At 40.7% G+C, this 19,248-nt stretch overlaps 1 protein-coding gene across 2 annotated transcripts in view; it reads right to left on the bottom strand.

Moving 5' to 3' along the window:
* The window catches only part of LOC124602690 (serine/threonine-protein kinase 3), a 362,931-nt gene that overhangs the window by 13,280 nt on the left and 330,403 nt on the right, over positions 1-19,248 (bottom strand). For both annotated transcript variants that reach the window (XM_047136340.1, XM_047136339.1), the window contains one exon: positions 5,947-6,288. In XM_047136340.1, the coding sequence (XP_046992296.1) occupies positions 5,947-6,288 (342 nt within the window). The remainder of the gene's footprint in view (positions 1-5,946; positions 6,289-19,248) is intronic.

Raw genomic sequence — 19,248 nt, 5'->3', positions numbered from 1 at the left:
TGATTATGTCAAACCTCACTTTACAACTGAGAACCAGTAAGGTTCATTACTACATGTTACCTGTTCTCCTTTATGGGTGTGGAAGTTTAATCTTGGACTCATGTATTGAGCAACAAACCAAGACCTTTGAAAAGTTTTTGTGCTGTGTCTTTTCTACATATCCTGGTATGTGAAATATCAAATACTTAGGTCATTCATCACACAAGAAAGCAATATAAGAGAAGGAGGCAACTTGAGACATACGAGGTGTCAGAAATAATTATTACAATATATATTTCAAGGAAAGATGCAAGAGGGAGACGTAGCAGTAGCAGTAGTAGTAGTAGTAGTAGTAGTAGTAGTAGAAGAAGAAGAAGAAGAAGAAGAAGAACTGTACGAGTGAAATCTATTCCAAAAAATCATTTGAATGAGATCAAGAATATTAAGCTAGCAGAAACAGTTGTCCTTAGAGCCAATTTTCACTGTAACTCTGGCAGTGAATGGACTCCATTGCCTAAATAGCTTGGAACTTATACACGAAGAGTCATGCACTAGTCAGACGCCATTCTTGTATGCAACATTATTCTTGTAACCAGCTTTGTGGCAAAGCAACTGTTGAGGTTGCAAAAGTTACTTTCAAAATATTTTAAAAGAAAAGACAAGTATTCTTGGTTTAATGAACTATTTTATTGCTTACACAACAAAAACTATCACAAATTCACTAAAAAGTCAATGAAGGGCTTCCAGCCTACTTGTCACAAGATAGCTCAGAATGGTGTTGAGAAACTGCAACGATTTGGCTGCACTAACAAAGAATGTATACAGCCTGCTAAATGTGGCATCTGCAGGGAACACTATCTCATCAATGGTTGTACCAAGCCTGGAACATCATTATCAAGATTCCATAACGGTACATGAGGAATCCACATTATGGAAAGGATGCCATCATTAGCAAAATTGGATAAAAAGCAGTAACTCTCTCAGTAATAGTATATAAAATGAATTGTAGATCAGTTATTGGTAAACTGGTTAACCTGCTAATGAAATAAGTGGAAACAAACCGAAGCACAGAATGCACTATATAAAAAAAAAGAGGAGAGAGAGAGAGAGAGAGAGAGAGAGAGAGAGAGAGAGAGAGAGAGAGAGAGAGAGAGAGAGACAGACACTGTGTATCGTGTAAATGTAGCACAAACTTCACCATTCACATTCACAAATAATTCTAATAATTCTATCAACACAACTATGTATGTATCGTTAACAACATGAACAAATATAGTGACACTTTACTGTAAGGTGTAAACTTTAAAGTTAAAAATGTCTTGAGAAACATAATTACAATATTATATGTGTTCTCAAACAAATGCATTAGCTGTCATGGGAGCAGCACACAATATTAATAATACCAAAGGTACAATTAAAAAAACTACCAGTGATCACTCAATAGTCAAAACATTTTCAAACATCAAGTTTTCAGTTGTGAGCATAAAGAAACTAGATAAGAAAAGATATTTATGAACAGAATCTTTAGACAGACCATGTCATGTTTACAACATAACACTGCAAACATCTAATGGATCTGATTAAAATTAGAAACATTAATTACTGACTCATAAATATTACTGAAATGCTCTCCACAACACCATGAAGAAAAATTCTAACAACGGAGACAAAGCGGACATTAGAAAAATAATGCTGGTAGCAGAATATGTAAGGTCAAATAATAACTTGAAGATTACTTATATACCATTGAAGAGATGCAAAAAAGAAGTGCTATATACAATAAAAAGCCTTACTGTTAAGTCCTCTTCCGAAATTCAATGACAATGTTGCAAATATTTTATTTCAGAAGATGAGCTACACACCACTGCACGGTGTCTTCATGATAAGTCACTACTAAAATTCACAGTCCCACCATAGCATGCAAATTTAGCTATTAACACAAAGTAAATAAGAAGGTACAATAAGTTAACATCTGTTTGCAGAAAGAGAGAGAGAGAGAGAGAGAGAGAGAGAGAGAGAGAGACCGGGGGGGGGGGGGGGGGGGGAAAGAACATACCTAAAGATTATTGGTGCATTATATACAAAAAAAATTTCAATAAAGAACTGTACATAGGACAACTAACTACCATAAAACCAACCATTAATGGAGGGGAATCCAGATTTACACATGCAACAAAACAATATATATATATCTTTTTGTGTGTGTGTGTGTGTGTGTGTGTGTGTGTGTGTGTGTGAGAGAGAGAGAGAGAGAGAGAGAGAGAGAGAGAGAGAGAGAGAGATCAAACCAGTTACAGTTTACCTAACCAAGTACAAAAAAATTGGGATGTACTGGCCACAGACTAACTGTCACCCATTACTAACACAGTTTTACAAAGTGTTAAATTTCTAAGTAATGGTTACATTCCATGTCCCTTATGGCGCAAAAATATTCAGTACATACCCGACTTGGTGGGGGAAAACGCTCAGTAACTGCAATTCTATGAGCCATTTGATATGAATGAGCCAATGTTTTGCTAAGTGTAGGACACTGAAATGGACACAAGTTTTAAAATATTAGAATATCTTTACAGTGCATAACTGGCACTTACACAAAGCACAGCACAATATTCTACAAACTTTATTACCTGCAAGGAGAATGAGTAATTCAAGGAGACTATGAAAATGGAATACTTTGTGCTATTTGATTATGCGTAAGATTTCACAGAAGAATTTACAATGTAAGGGCACAAATATGGTTTAAGAAAGTCGCAAATTATGGAGTTATGAACAAAAGACTGAAAATCGTTTTCTAAACCAGTAATTCAGATACTTTTAAAATTTCAAACACAGTTCCACAATTCTGAGGAAATTCCAATACAGTGCTCACAGTTGCTACTGTTCTGTTACAACTATTGCGGTACAGTGAGACTGTTTGGGAAGAGAAAATGGTATAAGGACACACTGTCTTGGGGCGGAAATAGTTGAACGTAGAATGCCAATCAACAAACTTAACAGTGGAGAAAACACAGTGGAATGCAAACTAAATAAAACTAATTTGTATTGATGCCTCCCTCTCCTGTCTTTACAAGGCCTAGAATAAAATTTACCATGAATTTGCACCTTCTCAATTTATCTAGAAACAAAGTGCAAATTAGCAAGTGCATATGCAAACAAGCAACAGCATTAACTATGTGCAAATTCAGAAGCAGTACATGCATGTCCCTTTACCAAACTGCAGTTTTAAGATGCACTCTGGTTAAAAGCAAGCAGCTATATGCTTAAGCAAGATGTCATGCCACACTAGACAAGACATGCGATCAAGCAGCACTGGTGTGAAGCATTAGGTGAAGAATTGAACAGAAAAAAATTACCTTTGTGCTCTGCGGGATCGGTCATTTGGTCTGAAATTGGTCAGTTCTATCAACAAAAACATATTTAAACAAACCGTAACAAAAATTATAAAAAAGTCAATTTGAAGAATATCTGCAGTACAATTTCAGCATACCTCAAGACATTTCATCTAACTCATTAACATTTAGTTAGCAATGACATACACATTCACAATGGATTGACACACATTAATAGAGAAATATGAAATATTGTAAGAAAGCTATTTTTACAAAAGCTTTCTTGAGATTACCAAAGAAAAAAAAAAGCTTAAATCAGAGAACATTGTTTTCGATTCTACAAATTAAGTTGTTTATACAAATTTTTGAAAAATATATTTCTTCCATGTCACAACATTTTTGGACGTATGAAGATTTTAATATAGCAATAGCAATTTTAACAATAAATCTTTGTATATAATTCAGCATTTTTCTGTCACTCTTATGCTTCCAAAAATCACTGTATTGTACCTCTTGCAGCACAGAAGTGAAATGACTATGAAGGTAGGAGTTGGTGGGGCTACTTCCTCCCCTATACCCACACAATAACTGAAACAAATATTGATCTATCAAATATTGATCTGTCCTTTCTCATAGTCACATTTATATTAAATATAAATATTTGACAGTAACAGCACATGTCACTTCAGTAATGCCAACATCAGCTGACCTGCAACAATAGTAATTTATTTCTTATTTGCAAGTTCAACTTCACTATACACAACTGTGACTGACACCTAAATTGCAGTTCTTTCTTTGCAACAATATTGTATTACCTCTCTGGTTTCCTCAGCAAGTTTGATTAGCGGTGTTTCCAGATGTTTAGCAGAGCTGTTTTCTTTCATTTTACACACAATGTTTCAACGAACAATCCAATCATCTTTTTCAGTACTGCGAGTTGCCCTGTTACACGTACTCACTGCCTGGGTTCTCAATCTCCCGGTAACGAGTACACACAACAGCACAACTTGCAGCATAAGAAGAAGACCACTGGGTGTGTTGTCCAAATATTGTGCTTAAAATGCAAAACAGCAAATCGGTTGAATGTCTTAAAGTACACCATTGAACAACACCATAGCTTCTGCATATAAAATTACAGTATGTGGTACATAGTAATGTTGCTGGCATACCACAACTATCTGTTCCAGTTCACAACATCAATATGCATTCAAACACTTTCACAAATGAACTCACTAGACGAAATGTTAGCCACCCATTCAAAGATCACACTGGTCACTTTGAAGCATTGTAGATAGCGTAGAACTGGTACTGGCAATTATGTGAACCACCACTGCTGACATCAATTACAGCAGTGAAGCATTGTGTATGTGCCTGTCAGTTATACGTATCATTGCAGTAAAATGGACTGACATGGAGACCTAACAGAATGGCAGAAAGCAGCTATTCTGCATTGTCAGTGACACTTAATTTCAAACCCAACAGGAATTGCTACTGTTTATTTTAACCAATTTCCAGTGATATCTACTGAAACAAATGCATGCAATGAGTGTTTGGAGTTGGGTACCTTGCTAAATTGTTCACATCTGCATATAAAACTGGATGATTTCAGCAGGTTAAACATTACTGAAACTGGACAGCAGCTGACTAGAAGCATGTAGTGTAGACCGATCAGCCACAACTTTGTCTCTTTACAGAAGTGGCAAGGCACTGAGTGCACAGTTGGGCCAATGAGGCTACGTATGAAGGATGTAGCACAGGTCGGAAGTGGTTTCTGGGATATTTTGGAAGAATTTTTTGTACCATGACATCAACCAATTCATTTAGGTTATCATTACTACCGATCAGGATGTTTATTTCAACAAAGCTGATGACTGTAAGTTGCCTTTTCTTCTACATCTTCATGATGATGCTTATGCTGTGGATACTCCTGTCTTTCCAGAGGACTAAAGCCCTATTCACAGGGCTGCAAGCACACATTCCTGGTTTGACAAACACACAGGCACCTCATCACACCTCGACTGGACTGCTGAATTATATAATCTTAATCCCATAGAAAATGTGTGGGACTATTTTGAACAGCAAGTGAAATGTAGCAATCAACATCCCTAAAATTTGGTAATTACAGGATGATGAGTGGCTTCAGTTGGATGTGTCATACCTGAAGAAGCTTCTGAATGCTCTTCCTCACCAAACTGTGGCTATTATCAATGCCAGAGGCAGTTTACCACAGTCTTAGGATGACTAATTTTCTGGTCTGGTCTGATTGATTTACATCACCTTATACTTTCCTTTTGAAATATGTTTTCTGAGGTCTATCTTGCTCTCCATAAGCACAATGAATTAGTAATGAACATAAATTAATATAAATATGGCTGTTTAAGAACAGCATATAAGAATTCTGTTGGACCACTGGGCTATATTTTAAAAATATTATTCTGCATTTTTACCTGCATGCATAATGTATAAATAACAAAATTGTGTTATTTTCAGTGCCACATACACTCTTATGCTTCACAGAATTTCACTTCTTATAATGCTGAATTTTGTTCAGATATCCAGAAAAGGTAAGCTGATTAAATGTTCGTGCTGTTATCATTATAATCATCTTGCCAGCAGTCAAGAAGCTTTTAGTACTTACAAACTCAAAGTCTCCATCTTGGAAAGCCCTCTGGAACTTTGCTTGGTTTTCATGATGATGTCGTGGCACCTGGAATGGATTTGGAGGTGGCACAGGTGTGTGATGCAGTATTCCAGTTGCACCTGCCCCAGAGATTTGGTTTAACTGGCGCTGGAGGTGACTCTGGAAACGCTGCCTCTCCTCGGCGGAAAGCTGCGGTTGCGCTGGGGGCTGAGGCTGTGTCTGCGGGTGTGGGCTGTTGTTGTTGTTCAAAACAGAGCTGCCGCTCACCACAGGCAGGGCCGCAGGCACTCCGTCCCCAGTGTTTAATGTCTGGGTTGAAGCAACTGCTTGAGTACCACCCTTAAGCATAAAATTCAAATTTTTAAAACAATAACTCAAATAGAAAGAGGTCATAAAATATTTGGGTTCTTATAAGCCGTGAAGTCCATGCATTGTTGTGTTTAAACTGCTCTCTTTTATATTAAATACCTCTGAATAATGTCCTCCAAGAAACATAATCTCAACCAAGTTTGAAGACAAAAATAGCTTTTTTTAAGATATGAAATCATAAAAGTGTGTTTCTCATGTATCAATAGGGTGAAAGATAGGGACACAAGGAAGTGTGTATCAGCATGCCCAGAGATTACATATGGTATTTCTCTAAGCTGTAGTAATAATTATATTGATCATGATAATGAACATTTCACACATGAAGAGAAAAGAAGGATTTGAGGTGTAGAGCTACATTGTTGTTGTTGTGGTCTTCAGTCCTGAGACTGGTTTGATGCAGCTCTCCATGCTACTCTATCCTGTGCAAGCTTCTTCATCTCCCAGTACCTACTGCAACCTACATCCTTCTGAATCTGCTTAGTGTATTCATCTCTTGGTCTCCCTCTACGATTTTTACCCTCCACGCTGCCCTCCAATGCTAAATTTGTGATCCCTCGATGCCTCAAAACATGTCCTACCAACCGATCCCTTCTTCTACTCAAGTTGTGCCACAAACTTCTCTTCTCCCCAATCCTATTCAATACCTCCTCATTAGTTACATGATCTACCCACCTTATCTTCAGCATTCTTCTATAGCACCACATTTCGAAAGCTTCTATTCTCTTCTTGTCCAAACTATTTATCGTCCATGTTTCACTTCCATACACCGCTACACTCCATACAAATACTTTCAGAAATGACTTCCTGACACTTAAATCTATACTCGATGTTAACAAATTTCTCTTCTTCAGAAACGCTTTCCTTGCCATTGCCAGTCTACATTTTATATCCTCTCGACTTCGACCATCATTGGTTATTTTACTCCCTAAATAGCAAAACTCCTTTACTACTTTAAGTGTCTCATTTCCTAATCTAATTCCCTCAGCATCACCCGACTTAATTTGACTACATCCTCCTTTCAAGACACTGTCCATTCCGTTCAACTGCTCTTCCAAGTCCTTTGCTGTCTCTGACAGAATTACAATGTCATCGGCGAACCTCAAAGTTTTTACTTCTTCTCCATGAATTTTAATACCTACTCCGAATTTTTCTTTTGTTTCCTTTACTGCTTGCTCAATATACAGATTGAATAACATCGGGGAAAGGCTACAACCCTGTCTCACTCCTTCCCCAACCACTGCTTCCCTTACATGCCCCTCGACTCTTATAACTGCCATCTGCTTTCTGTACAAATTGTAAATAGCCTTTCCCTCCCTGTATTTTACCCCTGCCACCTTCAGAATTTGAAAGAGAGTATTCCAGTTAACATTGTCAAAAGCTTTCTCTAAGTCTACAAATGCTAGTAACGTAGGTTTGCCTTTACTTAATCTAGCTCCTAAGATAAGTCGTAAGGTCAGTATTGCCTCACGTGTTCCAACATTTCTACGGAATCCAAACTGATCTTCCCCGAGGTCGGCTTCTACCAGTTTTTCCATTCGTCTGTAAAGAATTCGCTTTAGTATTTTGCAGCTGTGACTTATTAAACTGATAGTTCGGTAATTTTCACATCTGTCAACACCTGCTTTCTTTCAGATTGGAATTATTACATTCTTCTTGAAGTCTGAGGGTATTTCGCCTGTCTCATACATCGTGCTCACCAGATGGTAGAGTTTTGTCATGACTGGCTCTCCCGAGGCCATCAGTAGTTCTAATGGAATGTTGTCTACTCCCGGGGCCTTGTTTCGATTCAGGTCTTTCAGTGCTCTGTCAAACTCTTCACGCAGTATCTTATCTCCCATTTCGTCTTCATCTACATCCTCTTCCATTTCCATAATATTGTCCTCAAGTACACCGCCCTTGTATAAACCCTCTATATACTCCCTCCACCTTTCTGCCTTCCCTTCTTTGCTTAGAACTGGGTTGCCATCTGAGCTCTTGATATTCATACAAGTGGCTCTCTTTTCTCCAAAGGTCTCTTTAATTTTCCTGTAGGCAGTATCTTACCCCTAGTGAGACAAGTCTCTACATCCTTACATTTGTCCTCTAACCATCCCTGCTTAGCCATTTTGCACTTCCTGTCGATACCATTTTTGAGACATTTGTATTCCTTTTTGCCTGCTTCATTTACTGCATTTTTACATTTTCTCCTTTCATCAATTAAATTCAATATTTCTTCTATTACCCAAGGATTTCTATTAGCCCTCGTCTTTTTACCTACTTCATCCTCTGCTGCCTTCACTACTTCATCCCTCAGAGCTACCCATTCTTCTTCTACTGTATTTCTTTCCCCCATTCCTGTCAATTGTTCCCTTATGCTCTCCCTGAAACTCTCTACAACCTCTGGTTCTTTCAGTTTATCCAGGTCCCATCTCCTTAAATTCCCACCTTTTTGCAGTTTCTTCAGTTTCAATCCGCAGTTCATAACCAATAGATTACGGTCAGAATCCACATCTGCCCCAGGAAATGTCTTACAATTTAAAACCTGGTTCCTAAATCTCTGTCTTACCATTATATAATCTATCTGATACCTTTTAGTATCTCCAGGATTCTTCCAGGTATACAACCTTCTTTTATGATTTCTGAACCAAGTGTTAGCTATGATTAAGTTATACTCTGTGCAAAATTCTACAAGGCGGCTTCCTCTCTCATTCCTTCCACCCAATCCATATTCACCTACTATGTTTCCTTCTCTCCCTTTTCCTACTCTCGAATTCCAGTCACCCATGACTATTAAATTTTCGTCTCCCTTCACTACCTGAATAATTTCTTTTATCTCGTCATACATTTCATCTATTTCTTCATCATCTGCAGAGCTAGTTGGCATATAAACTTGTACAACTGTAGTAGGCATGGGCTTTGTGTCTATCTTGGCCACAATAATGCGTTCACTACGCTGTTTGTAGTAGCTAACCCGCACTCCTATTTTTTTATTCATTATTAAACCTACTCCTGCATTACCCCTATTCGATTTTGTATTTATAACCCTGTAATCACCTGACCAAAAGTCTTGTTCCTCCTGCCACCAAACTTCACTAATTCCCACTATATCTAACTTTAACCTATCCATTTCCCTTTTTAAATTTTCTAACCTACCTGCCCAATTAAGGGATCTGACATTCCACACTCCGATCCGTAGAATGCCAGTTTTCTTTCTCCTGATAATGACGTTCTCTTGAGTAGTCCCCGCCTGGAGATCCGAATGGGGGACTATTTTACCTCCGGAATATTTTACCCAAGAGGACGCCATCATCATTTAATCATACAGTAAAGCTGCATGTTCTCGGGAAAAATTACGGCTGTAGTTTCCCCTTGCTTTCAGCCGTTCGCAGTACCAGCACAGCAAGGCCGTTTTGGTTAATGTTAGAAGGCCAGATCAGTCAATCATCCAGACTGTTGCCCCTGCAACTACTGAAAAGGCTGCTGCCCCTCTTCAGGAACCACGTTTGTCTGGCCTCTCAACAGATACCCCTCCGTTGTGGTTGCACCTACGGTACGGCCATCTGTATCGCTGAGGCACGCAAACCTCCCCACCAACGGCAAGGTCCATGGTTCATGGGGGGGAGAGCTACATAGGAATGCTTAAAATTGTATGGCATATCATGTAACTAATGAACATGTACTGAATCAAATTGGAAAGATAATACATTTAGGGGACAACTTGACTAAAAGTAAGGACCACTTAGTAAGACACATCCTGAGGCATAAAGTAGTTGTCAATTTGGTAATGGAGGCAACAGAAGGGAGGGCATATCGTGGAGGGAGAGCAGGCTCGAGTCCAATAAGCAAGTTCCAATCAATGTACACTACAATAGTTACAAGTAGTGAATAAGCTTGCACAGGATATATTTGAACATAAATGGCAACAGAAACTTCATCATAGGAAATGGCATTGAAAGACTCACTCATTCACTCACTCACTCACTCAGCGAGGGAGGGAGGGAGCGAGGGAGACTGTCAATACAGATTCTTCTATTGATGTTTCTGATACTACTTATGTTCAGTTATACACGCTTACTTGGTTTTGCAGAAGAACTTGATACGTTAATACATTTTTCAGTTATTACCGTTTCTTGGTCTTTTTTTTTTTTAAGCTAACAAGAATGTTTTCTATGATTAAAAGTGCAAGAATACAATAATCCCATAAATTTAGTCATCCTATGCATTGTATGTCAAATGTAAGCAAAAGTAAATAAAATCATAAATTTTGAAAGAAAAATAAGTCTCACAGCACATATCACAGTTTGTATGTATAACTTTGTAACCAGTTCGTAAACCCATAGTTTTGTGTATATATCACTGCATTAAGAGTTGCATGCTGTAACAGGCAAGTGGAAAGCAGTTCATAGTTGGCACTTCACACAATGAGCCTTATACAGTAGTTGTTAGAATTGGTCATCCACAGCCATGCTGCAGAGTACAGGTTTTACAATTTTTACAGCTGGAAGCAGACTATATAAATTTAGATCGAAATTGCAGGTGTACGTACACATCACTGTAATAATGCATTTGTTTTGTTACAAAATTAATATGGACCAAAGTTAAAGTGTTATATAGTAGAGCAATAAGAAGATACTATTACTGTGACAGCCTATAGTGAAAAAGTATAAAATTTCAAGTTATTGTGGAAATATGAAATCTGTGGTATGTGTGTTAAGAAGTAAATAAATAGAGTGATATACGCAACATAACTAACCATGTCAAATCTTCAAAACACAGAACCTGAGACTAGACACTACAATTTCAATGAGCATTCTTTCACTGAACTGTAAATCTGACGGAGCCAGAAGGAGATGAGTACTAAAAATGTATTTACTGTACCATCTTTCTCGTCCAGACTTTTTAGTGACCCTACACTATGAATTAGTTACAATAGTGCACTTAAAGTAAAAGACAATTTTCATCATTTTGAACCCACTAAACTTTTTACATGTTTAGGTAGGTTGGTGGTTCAAAAGACAGGAAGTGGTGAAGAAAAAGGGGATGTTGAGACAGACTCTCAACAGAAACACTGGATCGAAAACTATGCCACAATGTTCAATTTCCTTTTGTGTGCCTACACAGTGGATGGTAGCTCTCACTGATACCACACTGTTTGATAACATTTAAATAACGTTTCTTATGTAAGAAATCAGAAGGGACAACTGCTTCTGACAAACGTGTCCAAATAAGCTGATTTACTCTCTCCATACAGAGATCTCTTGTTGTACACAATAACTAAGTGTATTGAAGTAATGTTACAAACCATACAATAACTTCTTTAATTTAATGAAAGAATATAAAAGATAAATCCTGAGGCAGTAAACATACACACTGCTTTAGTAGCTCATCCAGATGGAAGGATAAGTAGTAAGAGTATAATTAAAGTTGGGCATAAAATTACGATTTCGAACCACAGTCTGTGCCACAAAGACATCTGACATATCATTATAAATGAAGTGAACTACATTTCTCTATGATATTGCATTCTTATTTTCATGATATGTGCTCACACAAAGCTGTAACAGAATACTGATAAAAAACCAGCAGGTGCTGATGATGATTATGATGATGATGATGATGGATTATTTGGGACTGCAACCTGTCTACAATTTACTTCTCAACACAATGTTTCAACTACACTGAAGATACTCATTTTCAGGTCAGCTGTCAGCGATTTACATCAGCTTAGCACGCTGCATACACACTAATACAACAGAACAAAAGCAATGACCATTTGTAGCATTGTTGAAGGAAAGTTGCAAACTTCAGCTGTCCAAAGGGGAGCACATGACATGGTCTTGAGAGAAGTACTCTGTTGTCTTTACAGAGGCCAGAGACTGAAAACAGTAGATTTTCATGCATTACAAAGTTAAGGTGTGTCAACACTGCAAATCAAATCCACATGTGCCATGCCAGGCCGTGACACATTAGGATACCAAACCCATTGTTTTGCACTGCAGTGGTCACACTGGTAGCCAGGTCGCAACAGCTCTGAAAGAGCCGGGCCACACTGGTGACTTTCAGAATGTTTCATATTTCCATTATAAAATGACATTTGGCACAAGCTGGGGGAGAACATGTCAGCTTTTGCAGTACACATATCAGACATCTCTTGTATGCTTTAATCAGAAGTATCACAGAAGTCTCTCTCTCTCTCTCTCTCTCTCTCTCTCTCTCTCTCTCTCTCTCTCTCTCTCTCTCTCTCTCTCTCTCAAGGAAGAAGTTCTGTATCATTTCCCAATCAGCGAGGAAGAAAAATTACAAGTATTGTAACAATACAAGGAGAGATACTTAGTTCATCCATTCACATAGATCTGCAACTACTGGAAAGTAAGAAGGCACATCTCTTACACTTTCTTATTAGTCTTCAATGTAAGGTAGTGAAATTCTAATGGGAACACCATAGGTACAGTTACAGAGAATAACTTGAAAAACTTCACAAGATCAGGTCAGGTGATCCAGGAATAAGTTCATCAAAATGTAGTTCCACTTGGCATCAGTTTCACCACAATTTCTTAAAAACTATTTTAGTTCCAAGAGCTGTGCACATATGTATCTCTAATTTCCTCACACAGATTGACAGGTTTAAAATTCTCAAGACAATGCCAATGGGCTCTCACTGACTATATGTAGCCCTTGGAACTGAAGCAGCTCCATGTCAGTTGCACTAATATAAAATTTTGCTGCAGTGGTTATCAGTTTCAGGCTGACACACCCATTCTCAAACCACACACCCTATTATTAACTGTACCTACTCACACAATATGCTGCCAAAGGACATGGTTGGTTACTTGGTTTAAAAGAGGGAGGAAGGGACCAAACTGCTATGTCACTGGTCCCTCGTTCTGATTAGAATAATTCCAAAAGGGTGGGAGTAAAACAATCCAGACATAGATAACACAGCTGGAAGAAAGGAAAAAACCACAAGAACGACAGAAGGGCAACAAACAGTAAAATGGACAAAATTGGACAAGAAAACCACAAAGACACAAGAAACAGGTAGAAGAGATTAAAACAAGAATGTAGATTACCTTGGCTGGCTGACCACGAGAATAAAAAGAAGAAGCTGGCCACTCTACAACACATTAAAACCTCCACCCTAAAAGCACTAGGTTGGACACAGAGGGACAAAGTACATGTGCTAAAACTTAGATCAAATGATAAAACCCATTTTCATGAATAAAATGTAAAACTAAATCAGCCAATGGGGCTTTGTCAGATAAAATTAACAGCAATGAGTCCAGTCGCAGGGCACTCAGAGTGGGACAGTGCACCAGAATGTGTGCCACTGTCAACCGGGTGCCGCACCAACACTGAGGTGGGTCTTCACGGGACAAGATGTAACCGTGGGTCACCCAAGTGTGGCCAATGCAGAGCCAGCAGAGAACAACAGACTCCCTGCGAGAGGCCCGCATAGACGACTTCCCATATTCATAGTCTCCTTAATAACATGCAATTTATTGCTCGTACTGTTATGCCATTCAATCTCCCAAAGCCGAAAAACCCTGCAGTGTAAGTCAGAACACAGGTCAGGCTCAGAGATGCCTATCTCCAGAAGCGGTTTCCGTGTAACCTGTTTGGCCAGCCTGTCAGCAAGTTCGTTGCCTGGGATTCCGACATGCGCCGGGGTCCAGACAAACACCACTGAACGACTGGACCGTTCCAGGGCATAGATGGACTCCTGGATAGTTGCTGCCAAAGGATGACGAGGGTAGCACTGATCAATAGCTTACAGGCTGCTCCAGGAGTCAGTACACAGAAGGAACGACTCCCCAGGGCATGAATGGATATACTGAATTGCACGAGATATGACCACCATCTAGAGCCTCGGAACACGTCAAGAATCGAGTGGAAGTGAGAGCGGAGAGCTGCAAGAGTAACTGAGTCCTTAGGGTCTTGCAAAAGGTCCAGACGAATCCGAGGCCTAGGTGTATACCATGGAGGTGTATGCAGATGGACCTGGATAGGAGGTGGTAAAGGGAAGGACTCCAGTTCAGATAGAAGGGGTCAGATGTAAACCACAATCATGAGCCCTGACCTGGGCCGCCGATGCTCGAGATTAATCGCTATGGGTGGGAAAAGGAGACAGTAATTCGGATGCTTAGGAGAACTACGAACGTGTGCAACGTAACTGGCGAGCAGTTGTGCATGCCTAACCTTCAATGGAGGAACTCAAGACTCTACCAGGACACCAGTCACCAGTCTTGTCCTAAAAGCACCGGTCGCTAAGCGAACCGAACAGTGGTGCACTGGGTCAAGTAAATGCAACACTGAGGGTACCGCCAAACCATAAACCAGACTCCCATAGTCAAGGCTGGATTGAACAAGAGCTCTGTAGAGCTGCAGCAGCGTAGAGTGATTTGTACCACAGTTGGTGTTTCTCAGGCAGCAGAGGGCTTTGAGGTGCTGCCAGCAGTTCTGCTTAAGCTGACCAAGGTGAGGAAGCCAAGTCAACCAGGCATCGAAAAGCAGTCCTAAGAATCAATATGTCTCCATTACAGTGAGTGGATAGTCATTGAGGTAAAGTTCTGGTTCCGGATGAACGGTACGATGCCGACAGAAGTGCATGATACATGACATCGCGGCTGAAAACTGGAAGACATGGGCTAGAGCCCATGATTGTGCCTTGTGGATGGCTCCCTGTAGGCCCCACTCAGCAACACCAGTACTCGAGGAGCAGTACGAAATGCAGAAGTCGTCTATATAGGTTGAAGGTGAGACAGATGGCCCTACAGCTGCCACTAGGCCATTAATGGCCACAAAAAATGGAGATACACTCAATACAGAGCCCTGTGGGACTCCATCCTCCAGGATATGGGAGGAACTAAGGGAAGCACCAACCTGGACAAGGAAACTACGGAGCAACACGAAATTTTGGATAAAAATCAGGAGGGGGCCCCAGATACAGCTCTCATACAATGTGGTAAGGATATGATGTCAGGTAGTGTCATAAGCTTTTCGTAAGTCAAAAAAGATGGCCACAAGGTAATGGCATCTGGAAAAGGCAGTTTGGATGGCAAACTCGAGGGACATAAGATTATCAGTGGTAGAGCGACCCTGGCAGAAGCCACCCTGACATGGAGCCAGTAGGCCATATGACTGCTCTCCTGCCATTGCGATGGAAAGACCAGATCCGGTTGAAGATGACGAGGAGATGTTGCTTGTAGTCAGATGAGAGATGTTTAATCATCTGACTGTGGATCCGATCTGGCCCAGAAGCTCTGTTGGGGCAATGTGCATGGGCACTGAGGAGTTCCCACTCTGTGAATGGGGCATTATAGGGTTCATTGTGGCATGCAGTGAACAAGAGGACTTTCCCATCCAGCCGCCGTTTGAGAGTACGAAATGCTGTGGGTTAATTCTCCACAAAGTGCTTAACGAAGTGCTCAGCAATTCCCGAGGGACCAGCAAGATCTAGGTCCTCGGTGGAGGCCAGAATCTCCATTTCATCCTCAGACGCTGACCTTGTTGGTAGTGGTGGTGTGGGTGCCACTGCAGTGCCTTGGTTCATGGGGATCTTTTTCTTTTTTGGTTTCTCTCACTGTTCCTTAGGTTTTTCCAGCTGGGAGAGCTTCACTGATCTAGTCTAAGTCACTGAGGAGGACCATGAGGCCCTACGACCAGCTACCTATGGGTGCTTCAGCCACTGGCAGGTGTCCACTTTGCCACTGGTAGGAACCTGGGAAGGGAGTGACCCAAGCAACCCCTTCCGAGTGAGACTAGCCAAAGAAGACTTACGCCTCTCCGGCTGAGAAGGGTGACTGACATCCCCGATGGATGGAGGAAGGGGGGGCATTGCTCCCAAAAAGTGGTGTGTGAGTAACAGGGATAGAAGTGGCCCCCCACCATCAAGAGGGCAGGTGGAGTCTGATGGATTTGAGAGCCAACTGTACACAGCAGAATGGAAGGTGCTAAAACTGGTGACATAGTGCCGGCATAAGTTGATGCCATATGCACAGGATGTAGCCTCTCATATTTTCTCTTAGCCTCAGTGTACGTCAGTCGGTCCAGGGTCTTGTACTCCATTATTTTTCTTTCATTCTGTAGAATCCTACAGTCTGGCTAGCAAGGGGAATGGTGCTCTCTGCAGTTGAGACAGATGGGAGGTGGGGCACAAGGAGTATTGGGATGTGATAAATGTCCACAATCTCGACATGTGTTGCTAGAGGTACAGCGGGAAGACATATGGCTGAACTTCCAGCACTTAAAGTACCGCATCGGGAGAGGGATATATGGCTTGACATCACAACAGTAGACTAACACCTTGACCTTCTAAGGTGATGTGTCACCCTCGAAGGCCTAGATGAAGGCACTGGTGACAATCTGATTATACCCTCAGACCCAATAGATGCACTGGACAAAATGGACACCTCATCGCTCTACATTGGCACGCAGCTCGTCATCAGACTGTGAAAGAAGGTCCCTGTGGAATATAATACCCTGGACCATATTTAAGCTCTTATGGTGTGTGATGGTAACAGAAACATCCCTCAGCTTGTCACAAGTGAGTAATGCCCGTAACTGGGTAGGGGATGATATTTTTATCAAGATTGACCCTGACCGCATTTTTGACAAGCCCTCCAAACTTGTCCTCTAAATGCTCCACAAAAAAACTGAGGTTTCATTGACAGGAAAGATTTCCCATCAACTCTAGTACATGTAAGGTAGCAGGGCAAATAAGTTTCCCTGCCATCCTTAGCTCGGCGTTCCTCCCATGGTGTGGCCAGGGAGGGGAAAAAATTTGGGGTCGTACCTCTGTGTGTTGACTTGAGCTCGTTAAAGCTTAAATACTGCTGGTATTTCACCACCAGCAAGCGATGATGGACTATGCTTCATCGCGTGTCATCCGCCCTGATGCCACCCACTCCAACCAGGAGTCCTCCCCATGGGCACCAGCCAGTCACAGCAAAGGCCACCTAGCAGGATGGCCATAGCCGGGAGTCCCAATGCCCCAGGGTGACATGCATCTACTCTTTGGCATATGTGGGGAGTTAACGGTGCAGGCATCAGTAGAGCGATCCCTTTGTGGTCAGGGGCTACAACCAATAGGGTGCATGGTGGCCCCACTACAACATACTGGCTATCGTGCTGGATATCAGGTGCAAATGAGCTAAGAAGTCTGTTATCTTCATCAGCACAGAAAGCGATACTGCACAGTGGATGGAGGAAAAAACACCCAGGAGGGTGACCTCAACCAAGAGCTGGAGAATGAGCAAAAGGGCAGATCCACATCAATGAAGGATGCGAGAGGTCTCAGCACACGATGGACAAGGTGCACCGTGTAAGGCGCCCTTCCCTAGTTGGCTCGCTCTTTGGGAAAATTTAGAAGGACAGAGGTCAAACCCCACAGGGGACCACCACATAAAGTCCAAAATGTGCAAGACTCCTTTTAGTCGCCTCTTACGACAGACAGGAATACCTCAGGCCTATTTTAACCCCCTGACCCACAGGGGGGCCAAAAGACATGTATAACTTGTGTCCAGTAAGGTATACTGCGGGCAACAAGTACTTAGCTTACATGTCTGTCGCATCGGACAGATACAACCAAATAGTTAGGTCATTTGAGAATGGGGATGTCAGCCTGAAACCAGTAACCACTGCAGCAAAGTTTCATATTGGTCCAACTGAGACAGGAAAAATAAAAAAAATTGCCAATTTCCTCAGAACTGAATAGTTGCAGACCTACTGTTCCGTGTCAGCTTGACTCGAATACAGATATCGATCAGTGTCTTAAGACAAAGAACAGAAGATCATTCAGACGGATCGTCATTGGTTCCAGTCAAACTCCATTATAAGAAAAAATCTAATGGGGGAAAGTATTGTACTTTTGTAACTCGACACAGTCAAAACATCTTTGATGAAGGCACTGCAAGATATTGCTGAAGATGATGATACAACAATGCTAATTACATACTGACATGTGTCTGACCTTCAACGTTTTGCAGCACATACTGAAATGTATTGTGATTCGTTCTGTGATATGAATAAAAATTTTCAGGAAAGTTTTTATTTCTTTATGTAAAAAAAAAAAACTTTCCTAAATGACTGTCACTATACATGGGATGAGTCCATAATGTCTAATTTCTTCTGTGATTGAACACTCACTGAGCCACTGTGCTGTCAAAACAGTACCAATAAAGAAATGAACTCCTAGTTCTATATGATAGCACAGACTGGTTGGCAGTGAAAAACTGATGGCTGCACTATTTTATTCACAAGCTTGTATATCACCTGCTGAAGAGAGATGATTCTCTTGCCGGTATAGCTCGGTCTGCCAGCTGGTGGCAGTGGCAGTGGTTGTTTCGGTGGTGGTGGTGGTGGTGGAGAAATGAACAATAGCATACACCTCCATCGATTGACAGTAATTACTTTATCTGCAACGCAATCTTCAAGGCTACACTCAAACTTGCCCATTATTCTTTCTGTTAACTGCCTCTGATGATCTCAATATCGACATGATGTTAAATCCTAATCTTCCTTCCTTTACTCTGTTAAAACAGAAATCTAAAACTCCTTAGGGATGGAGATGAGATTTAATTATTATCAACTCGTGGTACTACACTCTCAGACTTGCAAAACTGAAAATTTAAAAACGGGACATCTTGTACTTTAGTTCACTGGGACATAGAAATGCCTATATGTGTAATTCTATTTTTTTTTGGCCTCTGCTGTTTTCATCTCCAACTATAAGATAATTAAGTGGAATGTCACAAACTTTTAATATAGTCCATCTTCAGCAAAGTGTCAGGTTAATTTATTCTTCTCTTCTAGTTCCAGGTACGAAATGTACATTCTACAAATGTAAGATGTTGACAACAAATGACTGCTTGTCTTTTATGCCAAGTGTGGCCTACTGTAAAACCATAGCCCATATAATTAGTTGTCACCGTGGGAGAAATTCATATACACTTG

The sequence above is a fragment of the Schistocerca americana genome, chromosome 1, assembly GCF_021461395.2.
Source record: "Schistocerca americana isolate TAMUIC-IGC-003095 chromosome 1, iqSchAmer2.1, whole genome shotgun sequence".
Taxonomy (NCBI): Eukaryota; Metazoa; Arthropoda; class Insecta; order Orthoptera; family Acrididae; genus Schistocerca; species Schistocerca americana.
Note: the sequence above shows the minus strand (reverse complement) of the source record. Positions and strands in the feature narration are given on the sequence as shown.